The sequence below is a fragment of the Drosophila ananassae genome, chromosome 3R (assembly GCF_017639315.1).
Source record: "Drosophila ananassae strain 14024-0371.13 chromosome 3R, ASM1763931v2, whole genome shotgun sequence".
In the NCBI taxonomy this organism is placed as follows: domain Eukaryota; kingdom Metazoa; phylum Arthropoda; class Insecta; order Diptera; family Drosophilidae; genus Drosophila; species Drosophila ananassae.
The window spans coordinates 10,697,201-10,717,422 of NC_057930.1; the positions used below are offsets into that span (position 1 = coordinate 10,697,201).

General features: G+C 55.2%; 1 protein-coding gene across 34 annotated transcripts in view; it reads left to right on the forward strand.

Annotated features, from left to right (window-relative positions):
• Positions 1–20,222, forward strand: part of LOC6506596 — a 129,200-nt gene that overhangs the window by 86,373 nt on the left and 22,605 nt on the right. For 17 of the 34 annotated variants that reach the window (XM_044716232.1, XM_044716235.1, XM_044716238.1 and 14 more), the window contains 28 exons: positions 18–1,610; positions 1,684–4,866; positions 6,452–6,778; positions 6,838–7,155; positions 7,213–7,554; positions 7,615–7,911; positions 7,973–8,278; positions 8,339–8,983; positions 9,038–9,355; positions 9,413–9,748; positions 9,818–10,432; positions 10,487–11,131; positions 11,189–11,500; positions 11,562–11,894; positions 11,955–12,263; positions 12,324–13,274; positions 13,337–13,648; positions 13,709–14,053; positions 14,116–14,415; positions 14,482–15,432; positions 15,541–16,251; positions 16,313–16,627; positions 16,694–16,999; positions 17,055–17,699; positions 17,760–18,071; positions 18,132–18,470; positions 18,532–19,794; positions 19,855–20,169. The exons of 1 other annotated variant lie outside the window; for it this stretch is intronic. In XM_044716232.1, the coding sequence (XP_044572167.1) occupies positions 18–1,610; positions 1,684–4,866; positions 6,452–6,778; positions 6,838–7,155; positions 7,213–7,554; positions 7,615–7,911; positions 7,973–8,278; positions 8,339–8,983; positions 9,038–9,355; positions 9,413–9,748; positions 9,818–10,432; positions 10,487–11,131; positions 11,189–11,500; positions 11,562–11,894; positions 11,955–12,263; positions 12,324–13,274; positions 13,337–13,648; positions 13,709–14,053; positions 14,116–14,415; positions 14,482–15,432; positions 15,541–16,251; positions 16,313–16,627; positions 16,694–16,999; positions 17,055–17,699; positions 17,760–18,071; positions 18,132–18,470; positions 18,532–19,794; positions 19,855–20,169 (16,944 nt within the window). The remainder of the gene's footprint in view (positions 1–17; positions 1,611–1,683; positions 4,867–6,451; positions 6,779–6,837; positions 7,156–7,212; positions 7,555–7,614; positions 7,912–7,972; positions 8,279–8,338; positions 8,984–9,037; positions 9,356–9,412; positions 9,749–9,817; positions 10,433–10,486; positions 11,132–11,188; positions 11,501–11,561; positions 11,895–11,954; positions 12,264–12,323; positions 13,275–13,336; positions 13,649–13,708; positions 14,054–14,115; positions 14,416–14,481; positions 15,433–15,540; positions 16,252–16,312; positions 16,628–16,693; positions 17,000–17,054; positions 17,700–17,759; positions 18,072–18,131; positions 18,471–18,531; positions 19,795–19,854; positions 20,170–20,222) is intronic. 16 more of the 34 variants (XM_044716236.1, XM_044716251.1, XM_032455511.2 and 13 more) reach the window with 3 other exon arrangements.

Below are 20,222 nucleotides of genomic sequence, written 5' to 3' on the forward strand. Positions count from 1 at the left end.
CTTTCTCACCAACCTAGTTTCACCCACGGAGGAGCCACGCAATCCCTGTAACCCCAGCCCATGTGGAGCGAATGCGATTTGCCGAGAGCGCAATGGAGCCGGCTCCTGTGCCTGCTTGCCGGAATACTTCGGAGATCCGTACAGCGGCTGCCGACCGGAATGTGTCCAGAACGATGACTGCGATCGCTCGCGAGCCTGCATCCGCAACAAGTGCCAGGACCCTTGTCCTGGAGCCTGTGGCATCAATGCTGAGTGCCGTGTTCTGAACCATGGACCCAACTGCAACTGCTTCGATGGCTACACCGGCGATCCACATCGCTCGTGTGCGCTCATCGAGGTGGTCACCCGTCGTCCGGAGAATCCCTGCCAGCCGTCCCCCTGCGGTCCGTACAGTCAGTGCCAAAACACTAACAGCCACGCGGTGTGCAGCTGTGTGGAGGGTTACATCGGTGCCCCGCCCAGCTGCAAGCCGGAGTGTGTGGTCAGCTCGGAGTGCCCTCAGAATCGTGCCTGCATTAATCAGAAGTGCGAGGATCCGTGCCGAGGTGCCTGTGGCAACAATGCCAAGTGCCAGGTGGTGAACCACAACCCCATCTGCAGTTGCCAGCCTGGCATGACCGGAGACCCCATCTCCGGATGCCTACCCACCAAGGAGGAAAAGAGTTCCGACAATCCTTGCATTCCGTCGCCTTGTGGACCCAATTCCGTTTGCCGCGAGATCGGCAACCAGGCGGCCTGCTCCTGCAACGCCAACTATATTGGAAGACCGCCGAACTGCCGACCGGAGTGCACCAACAACGACGAGTGCCAAAACCATCTGTCCTGCCAGCAGGAGCGATGTGTGGATCCTTGCCCAGGATCGTGCGGCAGTAACGCCATCTGCCAGGTCGTGCAGCACAATGCTGTCTGCTCCTGCGCCGACGGCTATGAGGGTGATCCGCTTTTCGGTTGTGAGCTGATTCGCGCCATCGTGCCCACTGAACCGCCAACCTCTCCGTGCGAACCTTCTCCTTGCGGTCCGCATGCCGAGTGCCGTGAGAGAAACGGAGCCGGAGCCTGCTACTGCCATGATGGATTCGAAGGAAATCCGTATGATGCCCAGCGCGGATGCCGACGTGAGTGCGAGGATAACGATGAGTGCTCGCCTGCCCAGGCCTGCGTGCGTTTCAAGTGCGTGGATCCCTGCGACAATATCTGCGGCGAATATGCCATCTGCACGGTGGAGAAACATGTGCCCACTTGTGACTGCCCGCCAGGATACACTGGAGATCCGTTCTTCAGCTGCAAACCGGTGCCGGTGACGCCACGACCCATACTTAACCCGTGCAATCCTTCGCCTTGCGGACCCAACAGCAACTGCCGCGCCATGAACAACCAGGCCGTGTGCTCCTGCCAATCTGGATTCGTAAACCAGCCGCCGAACTGCCGACCCGAGTGCGTGGTGAGTGCCGAGTGTGCTCCGGAACGTGCTTGTGTCAACAAGAAGTGCGTGGATCCTTGCCTGCACACCTGCGGAATTCGAGCCATCTGTACCACCAAGAACCACAGCCCCATCTGCACATGCCCACGCGGTATGACCGGAGATCCGTTTGTCCAGTGCACCAAAGTTGGTAAGTAAACTTACACATAATTTTGCCTTTTTATTTTATTGTGTATCTTATTAACTTTGCAAATCCTTTCCAGCCATTGTAAACGACGCCACAACACCTTCACCGCCACCAGCTTCGTGTGTTCCATCGCCCTGTGGACCCAACGCCAAGTGCCAGATCGTGGGCAACAGCCCGGCCTGTTCCTGCCTGCCAAACTACATTGGAGCTCCGCCACGCTGTCGTCCGGAGTGTGTTCTCAACTCGGAGTGCGGTCCCACTGAGGCCTGCATCAACCAAAAGTGTGGTGATCCTTGCTCAGGATCTTGCGGCTTCGAGGCCAAGTGCCATGTTTTGAACCACCTGCCCATCTGCAACTGCATTGAAGGCTACGAAGGCGATCCGTTTGTGCGATGCACCAAGAAACCAGAACAGAAGACGCCAGTGGTGACAGACCCATGCAATCCCAACCCATGCGGTCCCAACGCCGACTGTTTCAACGGAGAGTGCCGTTGCCAGAACAACTATCAAGGCAATCCTTTCGAGGGCTGCCGTCCAGAGTGCACCCTTTCGGCCGACTGTCCCCGTGACAAGGCCTGCGTGCGAAACCGCTGCGTGGATCCATGCCCTGGCATTTGTGGCAACAACGCCATTTGCGAAGTACTTAACCACATCCCGGTGTGCTCCTGTCTTCAGGGATACGAAGGAGATCCGTTCACCAACTGCCGCGTGAAGCCAGTCGTGGAGGACCCCATTGTGGAGGCCTGCAACCCATCGCCCTGCGGCGCCAACAGCCAGTGCCGCGACGTTAATGGACATGCCGTGTGCTCCTGCCTGGCGGGATACATTGGAGCTCCGCCTCAGTGTCGACCCGAGTGTGTGGTGTCCAGCGAGTGCTCCGCTCTTCAAGCCTGTGTCAACAAGAAGTGCGTAGATCCTTGCGCCGCAGCTTGCGGCCTGGAGGCCCGCTGCGAGGTGATTAACCACAGTCCGATTTGCGGATGCCCACCCGGACGCACAGGTGATCCGTTTAAGCAATGTGTGGAGATTCCCATCACGCCAGATGTTAAAGAATCGCCTCAAGATCCCTGCTCACCCTCGCCCTGCGGACCCAACTCCATTTGCAAGCCCGACAAGAGCGGACCAGTTTGCCAGTGCCAGCCGGAGTTCTTCGGCTCGCCTCCCAACTGCCGCCCCGAGTGCATCATCAATCCGGATTGCCAGTCCACCCAGGCATGCATCAACAACAAGTGTCGCGATCCCTGTCCAGGATCCTGCGGTACCAACGCCGAGTGCAGAGTTATCGGACACACTGTGTCGTGCTCCTGCCCGCCAGGATTCGCCGGCAATGCGTTTGTGCAGTGTGTGCCCCAGGAGAAGGAGCCAGTGAAGCCGTGCCAGCCATCGCCGTGTGGACCGAACGCCGACTGCATCGAGAGGAACGGAGCCGCTGCCTGCAAGTGCATCGACGAGTACCAGGGCAACCCCTACGAGGGCTGCCGACCGGAGTGCGTGCTTAGCTCGGACTGCCCGACAGACAAGGCCTGCATCCGCAACAAGTGCCAAGACCCTTGCCCTGGAATCTGTGGCCTGAACGCCCAATGCTTCGCCGTGAATCACGTGCCCAACTGCGTCTGTAACGACGGCTTCACCGGTGATCCGTTCACCAGCTGCCGTCGTGTGGAGGTGACCACTCCACCACCGGTGTCCGATCCCTGCCAGCCATCGCCCTGCGGAGCCAACAGCAAATGCCGTGTGGCCAACGGTCTGGCCGTGTGCTCATGCCTGGACACCTTTGTGGGTGCTCCTCCGAACTGCAAGCCGGAGTGCACAGTCAATGCCGAGTGTCCGTCCAACAAGGCCTGCCACAAATTCCGTTGCGCCAATCCGTGCGCCAACACTTGTGGCCTGAATGCCAAGTGCGAGGTTCGCAATCACAACCCCATCTGCAGCTGTCCTTCTGACATGACGGGTGATCCATTCGCTCGCTGCTATCCGGCACCCGCTCCGACGCCGGTGCCCAAGGACGTGCCTGTGGCCAAGAGACCATGCCAGCCATCGCCATGCGGATTGTATTCCGAGTGCCGAGTGCGCGACGAACAGGCCTCCTGCTCCTGCCTGCCCAACTACATTGGAGCGCCACCCAACTGCCGACCCGAGTGCATTGTGAACACGGACTGTGCCTCTGATAGAGCCTGCATCGCCGAGAAATGTCGCGATCCGTGCGACGGCTCCTGCGGAGTCAATTCCGAGTGCCGCATTCAAAACCATCTTGCCATCTGCACCTGCCGCGGAGGATTTACCGGCGATCCGTTCGTCCAGTGTGTGGAGATTATCGAAACGTCGACCAAATCGCCACCACTCAGTGCCGATCCTTGCGACCTGCAGCCTTGCGGTGCCAATGCCCAGTGCAGGAACGGAATCTGCAGTTGCCTGCCGGATTACCACGGCGACGCATACACCGGTTGCCGCCCTGAATGTACTCTGAGTACCGATTGCCCGGCCACCAAGGCTTGCCTGAACAAGAAGTGCGTGGATCCTTGCCCAGGAGTTTGTGGACAGAACTCGCAGTGCGATGTCTCGAACCACATACCCATTTGCAGTTGCCTGCAGGGCTACACTGGCGATCCGTTCGTCCACTGTCGCCAAGAGACTCCCGTGCCAAAGGACCCTTGTCAGCCAAACCCGTGCGGACCGAACAGCTTGTGCCATGTTTCCGCCCAAGGACCTGTGTGTGCCTGCCAAGCAGGCATGCTGGGATCCCCGCCAGCCTGCAAGCCGGAGTGCATAGTTAGTTCCGAGTGTTCGCTGCAGACGGCCTGTGTCAACAGGAAGTGCGTCGATCCCTGCCCAGGAGCCTGTGGACAGTTTGCCCGCTGCCAGGTGATCAACCACAACCCGTCCTGCTCTTGCAACACGGGCTACACCGGCGATCCGTTCACACGCTGCTACCAGGAGGAGCGAAAGCCACCACCAACACCTGAAAATCCGTGCCAGCCATCGCCCTGCGGCCCCAACTCCGAGTGCAAGGTGCTCAATGGTAACGCGGCCTGCTCGTGTGCCGCCACCTTCATTGGAACGCCACCCAGCTGTCGACCGGAGTGCTCCATCAATCCGGAATGCCCGCCCACCAAGGCCTGCATACGTCAGAAGTGCTCGAATCCGTGCGTGAATGCCTGCGGCTTCAATGCCCGTTGTAATGTCGCCAATCACCAACCCATCTGCACTTGCGATGTGGGCTACACTGGAGATCCGTTCACCGGCTGTCAAAAGGAGCAAGGTAGGACCCCCTTTCATTGACGTAGAAGTTAGGCCAAGGCGTAGACCTGCTTATAATACTTGATTTTGGTTGAGGCTGCTTACTGGGCGCCCAGTACAACACCTGCTATTACAACTTAAAAAACTTAAAAAGACGCACAGCCCAATAAAAACATTTGTTTACGCCTTTAATTAATTCGAATGTGAAACGCTGTCAAAGTAATTTAAAAATTTATTATTGATCTCAGTCCAAAGTATTACAAAACCCTTGTTGATATTCCTAAACCAAAGACCAAATTATTAATAATATTTACTTTAAGTTTCACATTCTCTTCAAGCGTATTAGAACAATGAATATTTTTGAACTCAAAAAGCAATTTCAATCGCAGCAATTGCTTGAATTTTATTTTTAATGCACTTATTGCTGCACCCACTCCTGTTCACTTCACCCGCGAGACTTGTTCTAATGCGCTCTTAGGCAGTTTTTATTACCAATTTATATACAAACATTAAAATTCATGATTAGCACACTCACAGGCACAATGCATTGCAAAATGAAGTGTTTAATTTTCTGTTCCACAAAATCACAAAGCACTCGAGCAAAATGCAAATTTCAAGCAGCCCGCCCTCTGTACGAGTTGTCTGAGTGGTCGGGCTGTTGAAAGTGTCTGTCTGTTGGCTAATCAGGGGTTTTAATTAGGCTTAGTCACTTTTTATATTTGCTTATTACTGCCCCTAACGCCTGAAATACAATATGCAAACTTGCCACGCCTTATTGCTTCCTTATTGCCACCTTTAATGTCTCACACCAATCTACCACCCGCCTTGATTTTTGCCTCTAACCCCTGATGATGCCGTTGTTGCCCCCCACCGTATTATCTTGCGCCTTTTATTCGATTTTGGGGGATAGTCCTCGTGAAATGCTTTACCTAATTCGTTATTTGGCCCAAAACACAATTGTCCCCGACTCTCCACTTGCTTACTACCCAAAAATTGATCCTAACCCAACTAGCCGAAATTGAGTACTGCGTTGTTGTTTGTCCCCCAACCAAAATTCTGCCTCCGATCACCTTAAATACGAACTAAACTCTAGTCATCGAAACCAAATTAAGCGGTAGCAATTAATTAATTAGAAAATAAATAACTTATAACCCAAAAACTGTAGCAAACGAAAAATGTTTAACCAAAGCAATAAATGATATAACCCCGCAAAGAACACTTGTTTTACTTACTACACAAAAACTCAACTACATAAACATAGACTTGAAGCCAAGTTAGTTGGCGCACTGCACTTTAAGCCCTAAACTACCTAAAAACACTGAATAAGCACTCAACGCACTGCGTTTAACAAAACTAAACGAAGCGGCATTCGAACCTCGAACCGCAGCACCAGAACCGCAACTCCGTTAATGAGAGCGATTAACGCCACCACCTAACTCGTAATCGTACTTCTAATCCGCTACAATAATACCACACGCGAAACTGGATTAATCCGCGCCAGCAGGTGTGTTGCATTGTACTAAATCCGATCCAATCGAACGTTAATAATGAAAGTTCTCCACGTCTCTATCACTTCTCGTTTGAAACCGTTTATCCCCTATCTATAGAACGCATAGTTAACGAGCAGGTGACCCCCTGCGAACCTAATCCCTGTGGCTCCAATGCTGTATGCCGCGAAAGGAACGGGATCGGCTCCTGCCAGTGCCTGCCCGACCATTTCGGCGACCCGTATCAGTCGTGTCGTCCGGAATGCGTCCGCAACTCGGACTGCCCCTCGAACAAGGCGTGCCAGCAACAAAAGTGTCGTGACCCCTGCCCCGGCACTTGTGGAACTAATGCGGACTGCAGTGTCACGAACCACCTGCCCACCTGTATATGCCGCCCTGGATACATTGGGGATCCATACCGCTACTGCCACGTGGAACCAGCCCAGCGTAAGACTACCCTGCCTTAAAACACCTCTCTTTTGGTCCTCATGGAAGCCCCTTTCTAGCAATTCGTCTGGCCGAACCCACTCAACCGTGTCGTCCCTCGCCCTGCGGTCCCAATTCCCAATGTCGCGAACTCAACGGTCAAGCTGTGTGCTCCTGCCTGGAGCTCCACATAGGTTTGCCTCCCAACTGCCGGCCAGAGTGCGTGTTGAGCACGGAGTGCCCCACCGACAAGGCTTGTATCAGTCAACGTTGTCAGGATCCTTGTCCTGGTACGTGCGGCATTAACGCCGAGTGCCGGGTTCGTAATCACAGCCCCCTTTGCCAGTGTCGTCCGGGCTTCACCGGCGACTCCTTTACCCGTTGTTATGCTCTGCCACGTAAGAGTTCCCCATTGTTCTCCTCGAAACCTTCGCTAACTTTAATGCCCTATCTAGCTCCACCGCCCGAAATTAAGGATGTCTCGCGCGATCCTTGCCTACCGTCGCCTTGCGGACTGAACAGCCAGTGCCGCAATGTACAGGGTGTGCCGTCATGCTCATGTCTACCGGAATTCCTTGGAGCACCGCCCAACTGTCGACCCGAGTGCACTATTAGTGCAGAGTGCGCCTCCAACCTGGCGTGTATCAGGGAAAAGTGTATTGATCCGTGCCCAGGCTCCTGTGGCTATGCTGCCGAATGTAATGTGGTGAACCACACGCCTATTTGCGTGTGTCCGGTTGGCTTTACGGGTGATCCGTTTAGTAGTTGTCGCCTCGCACCACCCGAGCCAGTGCTAAGTAAGAATTGTTTCCCCACTCCTTGTATCCTCATGCTGAACAATTCAACCCATCCAACAGATGAGTATGTCGATCCCTGCAATCCGTCGCCATGTGGTGCCAATGCCCAGTGCAACGCCGGTACCTGTACTTGCCTCCCCGAATTCCACGGTGATCCCTACTCCGGCTGCCGGCCAGAGTGCGTCCTCAACTCCGATTGTCCCAGGGACAAGGCCTGCCTGCGCAGCAAGTGCCTGAACCCGTGTCCGGGCACTTGTGGCGAGAACGCTATCTGTGATGTCATCAACCACATACCCATGTGTAGATGTCCGGATGGTACTGCTGGCAGCGCCTTCATCCGTTGCTCTCCAGTGCACAGTACGTCCATGTCGTGTACCTCTGTTTCGAAACTTTCTGACAAATTTAAACCCTTCAACAGTTTCTATTGTAACCAATCCTTGCCGACCATCTCCCTGTGGTCCCAACTCCCAGTGCCGTGAGGTCAACCAGCAAGCCGTTTGCTCCTGCTTGCCCAGCTTCATAGGAGCCCCACCATCCTGCCGACCCGAATGCACCTCCAATGCCGAGTGTGCACCCACCCAGGCGTGTCTCAATCAACGGTGCGGAGATCCCTGCCCCGGAACTTGCGGAGTGGGTGCCAATTGCGCCGTGGTCAGCCACAGTCCCTTCTGCACTTGTCCCGAGAGGTTTACGGGTAATCCGTTCATTCGTTGCCAACCTCAAAGTAAGAAAACAAACATCATCAAAGAAACATTTTGTCACAGAAGAGTTACTCCTACTATAGTTGAACCCACTCGCGATGTTGTACCCACTGATCCTTGTCGCCCTTCGCCGTGTGGACCTTACTCCCAGTGTCGTCCGGTTGGGGAAGCCCCAGCCTGCTCCTGTTTGGAGACCTACATAGGCCGACCACCCAACTGCCGACCTGAGTGTGTAACCAGTTCGGATTGTTCCAGCCAGTTGGCCTGCGTCAACCAGAAATGCGTCGATCCCTGTCCAGGGCGCTGTGGTCTGAATGCCGAATGCCGCGTTGTTAGTCATGCCCTCCAGTGCATTTGCCTACAAGGATACACCGGAGATCCGTTTGTGCAATGCAACCCGGAAATCATCCGGGACATTGAGATCCGCACTCCTTGTAGCCCAAGTCCATGTGGAACAAATGCCGTTTGCCGCGATCGCAATGGAGTCGGATCCTGCCAATGTCTTCCGCAGTACTTCGGAGACCCGTACGAAGGTTGTCGTCCCGAGTGCATGCTGGACTCGGACTGTCCATCGAACAGAGCCTGCCAGCAGTTGAAGTGCCAAGATCCCTGCCCCGGAACATGCGGACTGAACGCCAATTGCCAAGTGGTTAACCATCTTCCCACTTGCAGTTGTATAGTTGGCTACGTGGGAGATCCATATCGCCAGTGCAACCGGCTCCCGGAACGTAAGCACCTGTATGAACTATTCTCTTTCTCACAATTAACACCACAAATTTTAGCCCCTCAAAACGAGTACGTTAACCCATGCCAGCCCAATCCCTGTGGCCCCAATTCTCAGTGCCGCGTTTCCAACGAGCAAGCCGTTTGCTCCTGTTTGCCCCAGTTTGTGGGAACGCCGCCGTCCTGTCGTCCCGAGTGCACCATATCCTCGGAGTGCGCGGCCGACAAGGCGTGCGTTAACCAGAAGTGTGTAGATCCCTGTGCGGCGGATATTTGTGGCAGCAATGCCGTGTGTAGGGTGCGGAACCACAGTCCCATCTGCAGCTGCCTCAGCGGTTACACAGGCGATGCATTCACTCGTTGCTTCCCCATTCCACGTAAGCTCTCCCCACCTAAAGATTGGATAAAGTATATTAAAGAATTCTGCGTCACAGCGCCTCCTGTTGAGATCAAAAACGAACCCCTGCGAGATCCTTGTGTGCCAACACCTTGTGGACCCAATTCAGAGTGCCGTAATATCAACGGTGTGCCGGCCTGCTCCTGCCTGGCTAGCTTCATCGGTCAGGCGCCCAACTGTCGTCCGGAATGTACCATCAACTCGGAGTGCCCCAGCCAATTGGCTTGCATCAACCAGAAGTGCCGCGATCCCTGCCCCGGAGCTTGCGGCTTGAATGCCGTCTGCAGTGTCATCAACCATACCCCGCTCTGCGCCTGCATCGAGGGCTATATAGGCAATCCGTTTACGAACTGCAATCCCAAGCCCCCAGAACGTAGGTGTCCTTTGAAGCTCAGCAGAAAATGTAGCTATTGTTTACCCACCATTTCTCCATCCCATGTAGCCACAACGCCTCCAGTTGCTGACGATCCCTGCAACCCATCTCCTTGTGGAACCAACGCCTTGTGCCGAAATGGACAGTGCTCATGCATACCCGAGCACCAAGGAGATCCCTATGTTTCGTGTCGCCCGGAGTGCGTGCTGAACACGGACTGTCCCAGAGATCGCGCCTGTGTGCGCAACAAGTGCATTGACCCTTGCCCCGGAACCTGTGGTGTTAATGCTTTGTGCGAGGTTACCAACCACATTCCCATCTGCCGCTGTCCGGAGCAGATGTCCGGCAATGCATTCTTCGAATGTCGACCAGTGCCACCAGCCAAAATCCAAGATCCCTGTCGACCATCGCCTTGTGGACCGAATAGTCAGTGTCGGGTGGTGCAGCAGACTGCGGTCTGCTCCTGCCTGGCTGACTATGTCGGCAGCCCGCCGCGATGTCGTCCGGAGTGTGTCACTAACTCTGATTGTCCTGCCGATCAGGCTTGCCAAAATATGAAGTGTCGTGATCCTTGCCCTGGTACTTGTGGCTTCAACGCACTTTGCAACGTCGTTAATCACAGTCCCTTCTGCAGCTGCCCCACGGGCATGTCTGGCAATCCATTCGTGCGCTGTGAACAGCTAAGTAAGTGCCGCGGGTTTGTTAATTCTGCGCTCCAGCTAACCATGATTCTTACAGTAATTCGGGACGAGAAACCTCAGAATCCTTGCGTGCCTTCTCCGTGTGGTCCAAATTCTGAATGTCGGGTAACGGGTGACTCTCCATCATGCTCCTGCCTGGCAGAATTCATAGGTGCTCCACCAAACTGCCGGCCCGAGTGCATTTCCAACTCGGAGTGTCCCACCAATCAAGCGTGCATCAATCAAAAATGCTCGGATCCTTGCCCAGGACTCTGTGGTCAAAATGCCAACTGCCGTGTTTTCAGTCACACTGCCATGTGCTTGTGCGACGGCGGCTTCACTGGGGATCCGTTTAGTCAGTGCAGTCCCATTAGGGATACCCCCGTTGAAGTTCTGCAGCCATGCAACCCCAGCCCTTGTGGCGTAAATGCCAAGTGCGAAGAGCGCGGTGGTGCAGGATCTTGTCAGTGTCTGCCTGATTACTTCGGAAATCCCTACGACGGCTGTCGTCCCGAGTGTGTTCTAAACTCCGACTGCCCGTCGAATCTGGCGTGTGTGAACCAGAAATGCCGCGATCCTTGCCCCGGAACCTGTGGCCAGAACGCCGAGTGCCAAGTGGTTAACCACCTGGCTACTTGTAACTGCTTGACAGGCTACAACGGCGACCCATACAGCGTGTGTCGCATCATAGTCAACGAACCACGTAAGGATTTTCTCTCGCTTTGGAAGAATGTATTTTTAATCATCGGTGGTTTTCTAGCTGTTCCTGTTTACGTAAATCCTTGTCAGCCTTCCCCATGCGGCCCCAACTCCCAATGTCGGGAGATCAACGAACAAGCCGTTTGCTCTTGCCTGGCCGAGTTTATTGGCAGCCCGCCTGCCTGTCGTCCTGAATGCACCAGTAGCTCCGAATGTCCTGCTGACAAGGCCTGTGTGAACCGCAAGTGCGTGGATCCCTGTCCGAATGTTTGCGGCCAGCAGGCCGAGTGTCGTGTCCGCAACCACAATCCCATTTGCACCTGCATTAGTGGATTTACTGGCGATCCGTTCACGCGTTGTTACCGTCAGCCGCGTAAGAAAAAAAGAATATACATTTTAAAGAGTTCTCTCAACTATCGAAACCGATCTTCCAGCTCCTCCACCAGTGATTAATGAACCTACCGACCCTTGTGTTCCCTCGCCTTGCGGTGCGAACTCCCAGTGTCGTGAGATTCATGGTACACCTTCCTGCTCATGTTTGCCCCAGTTCCTGGGTACACCACCCAACTGTCGTCCAGAGTGCTCCATTAACGCTGAGTGCCCGAGCCACCAGGCGTGCATTAATCAGAAGTGCCGCGATCCGTGCCCCGGGTCATGTGGCCTCAACACCCAGTGCAATGTCATCAACCATACTCCCATCTGCAGTTGTCTGACGGGCTACATCGGTGATCCGTTTAGCGTCTGCAATCCCGAACCACCAGCGAAAAGTAAGAACCATTTGGCACCTTATCAAAAGAGTATTCATAACAGTCCCAATTTTGGAATAGTCCAAGATCCATTGCCGCCAGAGGACCCGTGTTACCCCTCTCCTTGTGGCTCCAACGCCCAATGCAACAACGGAGTATGTTCTTGTCTGCCGGAATATCACGGTGACCCGTACACCGGCTGCCGTCCCGAGTGTGTTCTGCACACGGACTGCGATCGAAGCCGAGCTTGTGTCCGCCACAAGTGTGTCGATCCCTGTCCCGGAATTTGTGGCTCCAATGCGATTTGTGAGGTCCTTAACCACATTCCCAATTGCCGTTGTCCCGAGGGAATGCAAGGCAATGCCTTTGTTCAGTGCAGCCCAGTGCCACGTAAGAACAGCGCAACTTTCATCCATTTCATAGACGCTATAAAGTCCCAACAACTTACAGAACTCGACGTAGTGCAGAATCCTTGTCAACCTTCCCCATGCGGACCCAACTCCCAGTGCCGCGTCATCAATCAGCAGGCTATCTGCTCATGTATCACGCCTTTCATCGGAAGTCCACCATTCTGTCGACCTGAATGCACCACCAACTCCGAGTGCCCGTTGAACTTGGCCTGTCTCAACCAGAAGTGCGGTGATCCGTGCCCAGGCGTTTGTGGCCGTAACGCCCAGTGCCATGTGACGAACCACAGTCCGTTCTGTCGCTGCTTAGAGCGCCACACTGGAAATCCCTTCGTGAGCTGCCAGCTGATCATTGAACCGCCAGTACCTCCTCCAAGGCAGACATGTCTGCCCTCGCCGTGCGGACCATATTCCCAGTGCCGTGAGGTCAACGAGTCGCCGTCCTGCACTTGCCTGCCGGACTACATTGGAGCTCCTCCAAACTGCAGACCCGAATGTGTGACTAGCTCGGAGTGCCCAACAAGCCAGGCCTGCATACAGCAAAAGTGCCGCGATCCTTGTCCAGGACTTTGTGGACAATCGGCGATCTGCCGCGTCATCTCCCACACTCCCAGCTGCATCTGTCCCGAGGGTATGGAGGGTGATCCATTCACTTTCTGCACCGAAAAGAGGATTCAACAACTGGATCAGCTAGATCCCTGCAATCCCAGCCCCTGTGGAGTCAATGCCCGTTGTACTTCTCGCCAAGATGCCGGCTCTTGCCAGTGCTTGCCAGAGTACTTTGGAAATCCCTATGAGGGATGCCGCCCTGAATGCATCCTTAACTCTGACTGTCCCTCCAACAAGGCCTGCCAACAGCAAAAGTGTCAGGATCCCTGCCCGGGAACTTGTGGTCAGAATGCCTTGTGCAATGTTCTCAACCACGTTCCCACATGTAGTTGCATAACTGGCTATTCCGGTGACCCGTATCGGTTGTGCATCCCAGAACGTCAACGTAAGACTTTTGAACTTCATAAAGAGAACTCCTTGAATACCGTCGATTGTCTCATTTTATAGCCATCAAGGAGTATGTGAATCCCTGCCAGCCATCCCCGTGCGGTCCCAACTCTCAGTGCCGTGAAAGTAACGAACAGGCCGTGTGCTCCTGTCTTCCCGAGTATGTGGGTGCCCCACCAGCGTGTCGGCCCGAATGCACCATCTCCTCGGAGTGTCCTCTTGACAAGGCATGTGTTGGCCAGAAGTGCATCGACCCCTGTCCAAATACCTGCGGAGAACAAGCCACCTGTCGGGTGGTCAACCACAGTCCCATTTGTACATGTCGCGCCGGTTATACGGGCGATGCCTTTTTGCGCTGTTTCCCCGTGCCTCGTAAGTGGCTGTAATTTTGTATGGTTCCTCCAAATATTAACTGTTCCGTTGTACCCAAAGCTGTTCCACCTCCGGCCATCCAAAAGACTCCAGTCGATCCCTGTGTTCCCTCCCCATGCGGCCCCTACTCCCAATGCCGCGCACAAGGCGATGCTCCCGCTTGTTCCTGCTTGGTTGGCTATCTGGGAGCTCCTCCCAATTGCCGACCTGAGTGCCGAATTAACGCTGAGTGTCCCAGCAGCCAGGCATGCATCAATGAGAAGTGTAGGGATCCTTGCCCCGGCTCCTGTGGCTATGGCGCCATATGCAATGTGATTAACCACACGCCTAGCTGCATCTGTCCGGCAGGATACACGGGTGATCCGTTCAGTCAATGCCAGCCCCAGCCACCACCACCGCCGACACGTAAGCCCCAGCACCATTTTGTTGAGTGAAGATAGGACTAAAGCCCTTGTTTCCCATGTTAGCCGTTAAGCTTGATGATCCATGCAACCCCTCCCCCTGCGGCCCCAATGCCCAGTGCAACAACGGAGTATGCACATGCATTCCGGAGTACCACGGCGACCCGTACAGTGGCTGCCGACCCGAGTGCATCACCAGCCTGGACTGCGCCCGCAACTTGGCTTGTGCGCGTCACAAATGCTTCGATCCCTGCCCCGGAACCTGTGCCCCTAATGCCATCTGCTCGGTTATCAACCACGTGCCCATGTGTACATGCCCAGAGGGTTATGCTGGCAATGCGTTTGTCCAGTGCCAGCCCATACCACGTAAATATTCTAGCTCCAGACTACGTTCAAAAGCCCACAATTCCGAACGTCGAATTTCCCTTGCAGCCCCTGCCATTGTCCAGCCCTGCCAACCCTCTCCATGCGGACCCAATTCTCAATGCAGGGAGGTCAACCAACAGGCCGTTTGCTCCTGTGTGTCGGGATACATTGGAACGCCGCCACTTTGTCGGCCGGAGTGCACCTCAAACTCGGAGTGCCAATCCCGCCTGGCCTGCGTGAACCAGAAGTGTGTGGATCCCTGTCCCGGATCTTGTGGTCGCAATGCCCAGTGCAGTGTCGTCAACCACAATCCGTTCTGCACCTGCCTCCCGCGCTTCACTGGCAATCCCTTCGTGGGCTGCCAGCAGATCATCGAACCGCCGCAGCAGGACATTGTGCCTCAGGATCCTTGCCGTCCGTCGCCTTGTGGACCCAACTCAGAATGCCGCGCCGTTGGAGAGACTCCCACTTGCACTTGCCTGGCTGATTTTGTTGGCTCTCCGCCGTATTGCAAGCCAGAGTGCGTTGCCAACTCGGAGTGCCCGTCCAACCTGGCTTGCATCAATCAGAAGTGTAAGGATCCCTGCCCAGGTCTATGTGGTATCAGTGCCATCTGTCGCGTCGTCTCCCACACGGCCATGTGCATTTGCGATGTGGGTCTCACCGGAGATCCCTTCACCCAATGCCAGCCCGTTGTGGCCGATGTTGAGATCATCAATCCGTGCCAGCCCTCACCCTGCGGCGCCAACGCGGAGTGCATCCAACGGAATGGAGCTGGAGCCTGTCAGTGTCTTACGGACTACTTCGGAAACCCATATGAAGGCTGTCGTCCGGAGTGCGTTTTGAACTCTGATTGCCCGTCGAACAGAGCCTGCCAGCAGCAGAAGTGCCGCGATCCCTGCCCCGGAAGCTGTGGACAGAATGCCGAGTGCAATGTGGTGAACCATACGCCCATGTGCAACTGCTACCCGGGATACATCGGCGACCCGTATCGCTATTGCAGCCAACCGCCAGAACGTAAGCTAGTTCCAATTACTTCAGTAGTTCTACTAAACCTTGTCGTAGCTGTTGAAGTAGTTACTAATTCCAAGCGTTGTTTTGTATTGTATCCTAACCCGTAACTAGCTATTGTCCATGAGTACGTGAATCCCTGCCAACCCTCGCCCTGTGGCCCGAACTCAAACTGTCGCGAAATAAACGAGCAGGCCGTCTGCTCGTGCCGGGCCGAGTTCGAAGGAGCCCCGCCCAACTGCCGACCCCAATGCACCTCGAGTTCTGACTGTGCCGCCAACAGGGCCTGCATCAACTACAAGTGTGTTGATCCATGTCCCGGTGTGTGTGGCCAGCAGGCAATTTGCGAGGTGCGCAACCACAGTCCCATTTGCAGGTGTCCCACAGGCATGACGGGCGATCCTTTCGTGCGCTGCTTGCCCCGACCGACAAGTAAGGAAAAGGAGAATCACCGAGAGTTACCCCAACCTAACCCACTCTTCCCCACGTCAGTTCCTCCGCCGCCCTTGAGAGATGTTGCTCCCTACCGTGATCCCTGCGTACCCTCCCCCTGTGGTCTCTACTCCTCCTGCAGGAATCATCAGGACCAGGCCATTTGCTCTTGCCTGCCCAACTACTATGGCACTCCGCCGCGTTGTCGACCCGAGTGTACCATTAATGCGGAGTGTCCTAGCCACTTGGCTTGCATAAGCGAACGCTGCCGGGATCCTTGTCCTGGTGCCTGCGGTCAGCAGACCGAGTGCCGGGTGATCAGTCACGTTCCCAGTTGCGTCTGCTTGCGAGGCTATGTGGGTGATGCCTTTTTGGCCTGCCATCCTGCACCACGTAAGCCCTTCTCGGTGTTTAACCCCTTTTTCAGGAATAAGACAAAATATCCCATTTACAGCCCCTCCCGCCCGCGAAGAACCCCATGATCCCTGCAACCCTAGTCCATGTGGCAACAATGCCATCTGCTCCAACCAGGGAGAGTGCACTTGCCTGGCCGAGTATCAGGGCGATCCCTACGTGGCGTGCAGGCCGGAGTGTGTCTTAAGTTCGGAGTGCCCGCGAAATCTGGCTTGTGTGAATCAGAAGTGCACTGATCCTTGTCCCGGAACCTGTGGTATCAACGCCATCTGCGAAGTGTTCAACCACATCGCCATGTGCCACTGCCCTGAGAGAATGACCGGCAATGCCTTTGTGCAATGTCTTCCAGTTCAATGTAGGTTACTCTAATTACCAAATAAGAAAAGAATTAAAACACGCCCTGTACCCTCACCGATTTTAGTGGATGTCTACCGTAATCCCTGTAACCCCTCGCCCTGTGGCTCTTATGCGGAGTGTCGGGAGCAGAATGGCCAAGCCATTTGCACCTGCCTCCGCAACTACTTCGGCGTGCCCCCATCCTGCCGACCAGAGTGCAGCACAAACTATGATTGTGCTCCCAGCTTGGCCTGCCAGAACCAGAGATGTGTGGATCCCTGCCCGGGATCTTGCGGAGCATATGCCCAATGTCGAACTGTTAGCCACAATCCCTTCTGCACCTGCCGACCTGGCTACACCGGCAATCCCCTGATACAATGTCACTTGATTAGTAAGTTTTTAATGACCTTCAGTTTGAGTATGTGATTTGATTGTTGAACCTCTAGTTGAGCCCCAGCGCGATGTCGTAGTCCAAGACCCATGTCAGCCGTCCCCCTGCGGGCCGAACAGCGAGTGCCGCCGCGTGGGAGACACGCCTTCCTGCTCCTGCTTGCCGAACTTCTTCGGTACTCCACCAAACTGCCGACCCGAATGCGTTTCCAATTCCGAGTGTAGCCAAGCCCTGGTGTGCGTTAATAACCGTTGCCAAGATCCGTGTCCGGGTCTATGCGGCTCCTTTGCCACGTGCCGAGTGATTAGCCACAGTGCCATGTGCTACTGCCAGCCAGGATACAGCGGCGATCCATTCGTCAGCTGCACACCCATTCAAAGAGAACCGGTCGAGATTGCCCAGCCCTGCCATCCCAATCCCTGCGGCTTATTTGCCGAGTGTCGGCAGCAGAATGGAGTTGGCTCCTGCCAGTGCCTCCCAGAATACTTCGGTAATCCCTACGAGGCCTGTCGCCCGGAGTGTGTAATCGACTTTGATTGCCCCTCGCAACTGGCGTGTGTGAACCAGAAGTGCCGCGATCCCTGCCCGGGCAGCTGTGGCCAGAACGCCGAATGCTTCGTGCGCAACCACCTTCCCACCTGCAACTGCCTCATCGGCTATGTGGGCGACCCCTACCGTTATTGCAACATCGAACCGAAACGTAAGCATGTCGACTTCCATCGCCGGAACCAGATGGTACATCTCTTCAATCATTTTTCAGCTATTCGGGAGTACGTTAACCCATGTCAGCCCTCGCCCTGCGGACCAAACTCTCAGTGTCGCGAACAAAATGGTGTGGCTACCTGCTCCTGCTTACCGGAGTACGTTGGTAGTCCGCCCGGCTGTCGTCCTGAGTGCACGGTCTCCGCGGAATGTAGTTTCGATAAGGCTTGTGTCCGTCACAAGTGCGTCGATCCCTGCCCGGGCGTCTGTGGCACTTTTGCCACTTGCCACGTGGGCAACCACGCCCCGCTCTGCACTTGCCAGGCGGGATACACAGGAGATCCCTTCACGCGTTGCTATCCTGTACCTCGTAAGTTTCCCAATCACTGGATGAGTTTTTCCCATCTTATCATATCCCTTGCCACCCTAGCTCCTCCAACACACATTCTCCACGATATCGTGCGAGATCCTTGCCAGCCATCTCCTTGCGGAGCCAACGCTCAGTGCAGAGAGTCCCAGGGCCAGGCCATCTGCTCCTGTTTACCCAACTACTTCGGTGTGCCACCCCATTGCCGGCCCGAGTGTACTCAGAGCTCGGAGTGCTTGCCCAGTCTGGCTTGCATTAACCAGCGATGCGCCGATCCCTGCCCTGGTTCCTGTGCCTACAATGCCATCTGCAGCGTCCGCAACCATGTGCCCAGTTGCCAGTGTCCCGTGGGCTACATCGGTGATCCGTTCACCAACTGCCGCCCCCAACCGCCGCCACCACGTAAGATTTAAGAAACGAAAGTGTACCACCATTGGTTTAACCCTTGTCCCATCCGCTTCAGCCGAGCCCATCGTTTTCGACGATCCTTGCAATCCTTCCCCATGTGGACCGAATGCTCAGTGCCAGAACGGCCAGTGCACGTGCATTGCCGAGTACCAAGGTGACCCCTACTCGGGCTGTCGCCCGGAGTGTGTTTTGAATGCAGACTGCGCCAGAAATCGTGCCTGTGTCCGCCACAAGTGTGTGGATCCCTGCCCCGGAACCTGTGCTCCCAACGCCATCTGTGACGTGATCAACCATATAGCTATGTGCCGTTGCCCAGAGCGGATGACCGGAAATGCCTTCATTTTGTGCGAAGCTCCGCCTGTTTCCCTGGCACCTCCTAATCCTTGCTACCCATCGCCCTGTGGTCCAAACAGCCGATGCCGTGTTCAGAATGACAACGCCGTGTGTTCCTGCATTGAAGACTTCGTTGGCACTCCACCAAATTGCAGGCCAGAGTGCACCCACAACTCGGATTGTCTACCCAGGCTGGCATGCCAACGGCAACACTGCGTGGACCCATGTCCCGGAACGTGCGGCTTCAACGCCCTCTGCCATGTGGTGAACCACGCACCAATCTGCAGCTGCCCGCCGCGTCACAACGGAAATCCCTTCCTGGGCTGCTTCCCAGAGCCAGTGCGGCGCGACGAGATCGCTCCAAGGCACCCTTGCCAGCCGTCTCCTTGCGGTCCCTACTCCAACTGTGTTGCCCTGGGAGATCAGGCCCAGTGCAGCTGCTTGCCGAACTACATCGGAACGCCACCCAACTGCCGGCCCGAGTGCATCACCAACTCGGAGTGTCCGTTCGACAAAGCCTGCTTGAATCAAAGGTGCGGTGATCCCTGTCCTGGCGCCTGTGGCTCCAATGCCAACTGTCATGTAATAAGCCATGCCGCCAATTGCTTCTGTATTCCTGGCTATACTGGTGATCCATTCACATCCTGTCGCCAAGTGCCTCAGATCCACCATGAGGAAGTAATTCAGCCCTGCTCGCCGAATCCCTGCGGTGCCAATGCAGTTTGCCGGCATGCGGGCAACGTCGGTTCATGTCAATGTCTGCCGGAATACTTCGGCAACCCGTACGAAGCTTGTCGTCCAGAATGTGTTACCAACAACGACTGCCCGGCAGATAAGTCCTGCCAACAAATGAAGTGCCGTGATCCGTGCCCAGGAGTTTGTGCGTTGAACGCTATCTGCCGCGTGATTAACCACCTGCCCACATGCCATTGCCTGAATAACTTTGTTGGGGATCCCTACCGTTACTGTCAAATACCCGAGAAACGTGAGTCTGCGATGGGCCTGTACCCGATTCAGATCCTAATCACTTCCTCCCCCTCATTAGCTGTTCTCAAAGAGTACGTAAATCCCTGCCAGCCGTCCCCCTGTGGTCCAAACTCTCAGTGCCGCGAAAACAACGAACAGGCCATCTGCTCCTGCCTGCCTGAGTATGTGGGCGTCCCGCCCAATTGCAGACCAGAGTGTGTAACCAATGGGGAATGTCCCCATGACAAGGCCTGTATTAGGCAAAAGTGTAGTGATCCATGCCCAGGAGTGTGTGGATCCAATGCCGACTGCCGGGTTATCCAGCATGCCCCTATCTGCAGTTGTCGACCTGGGTTCACAGGCGATGCCTTCAGTCGTTGCCTCCCACTGCCACGTAAGAATCCTATCAAAAGTTAGCTCCAAACTGTCTTTTCATCCTCACCCTTT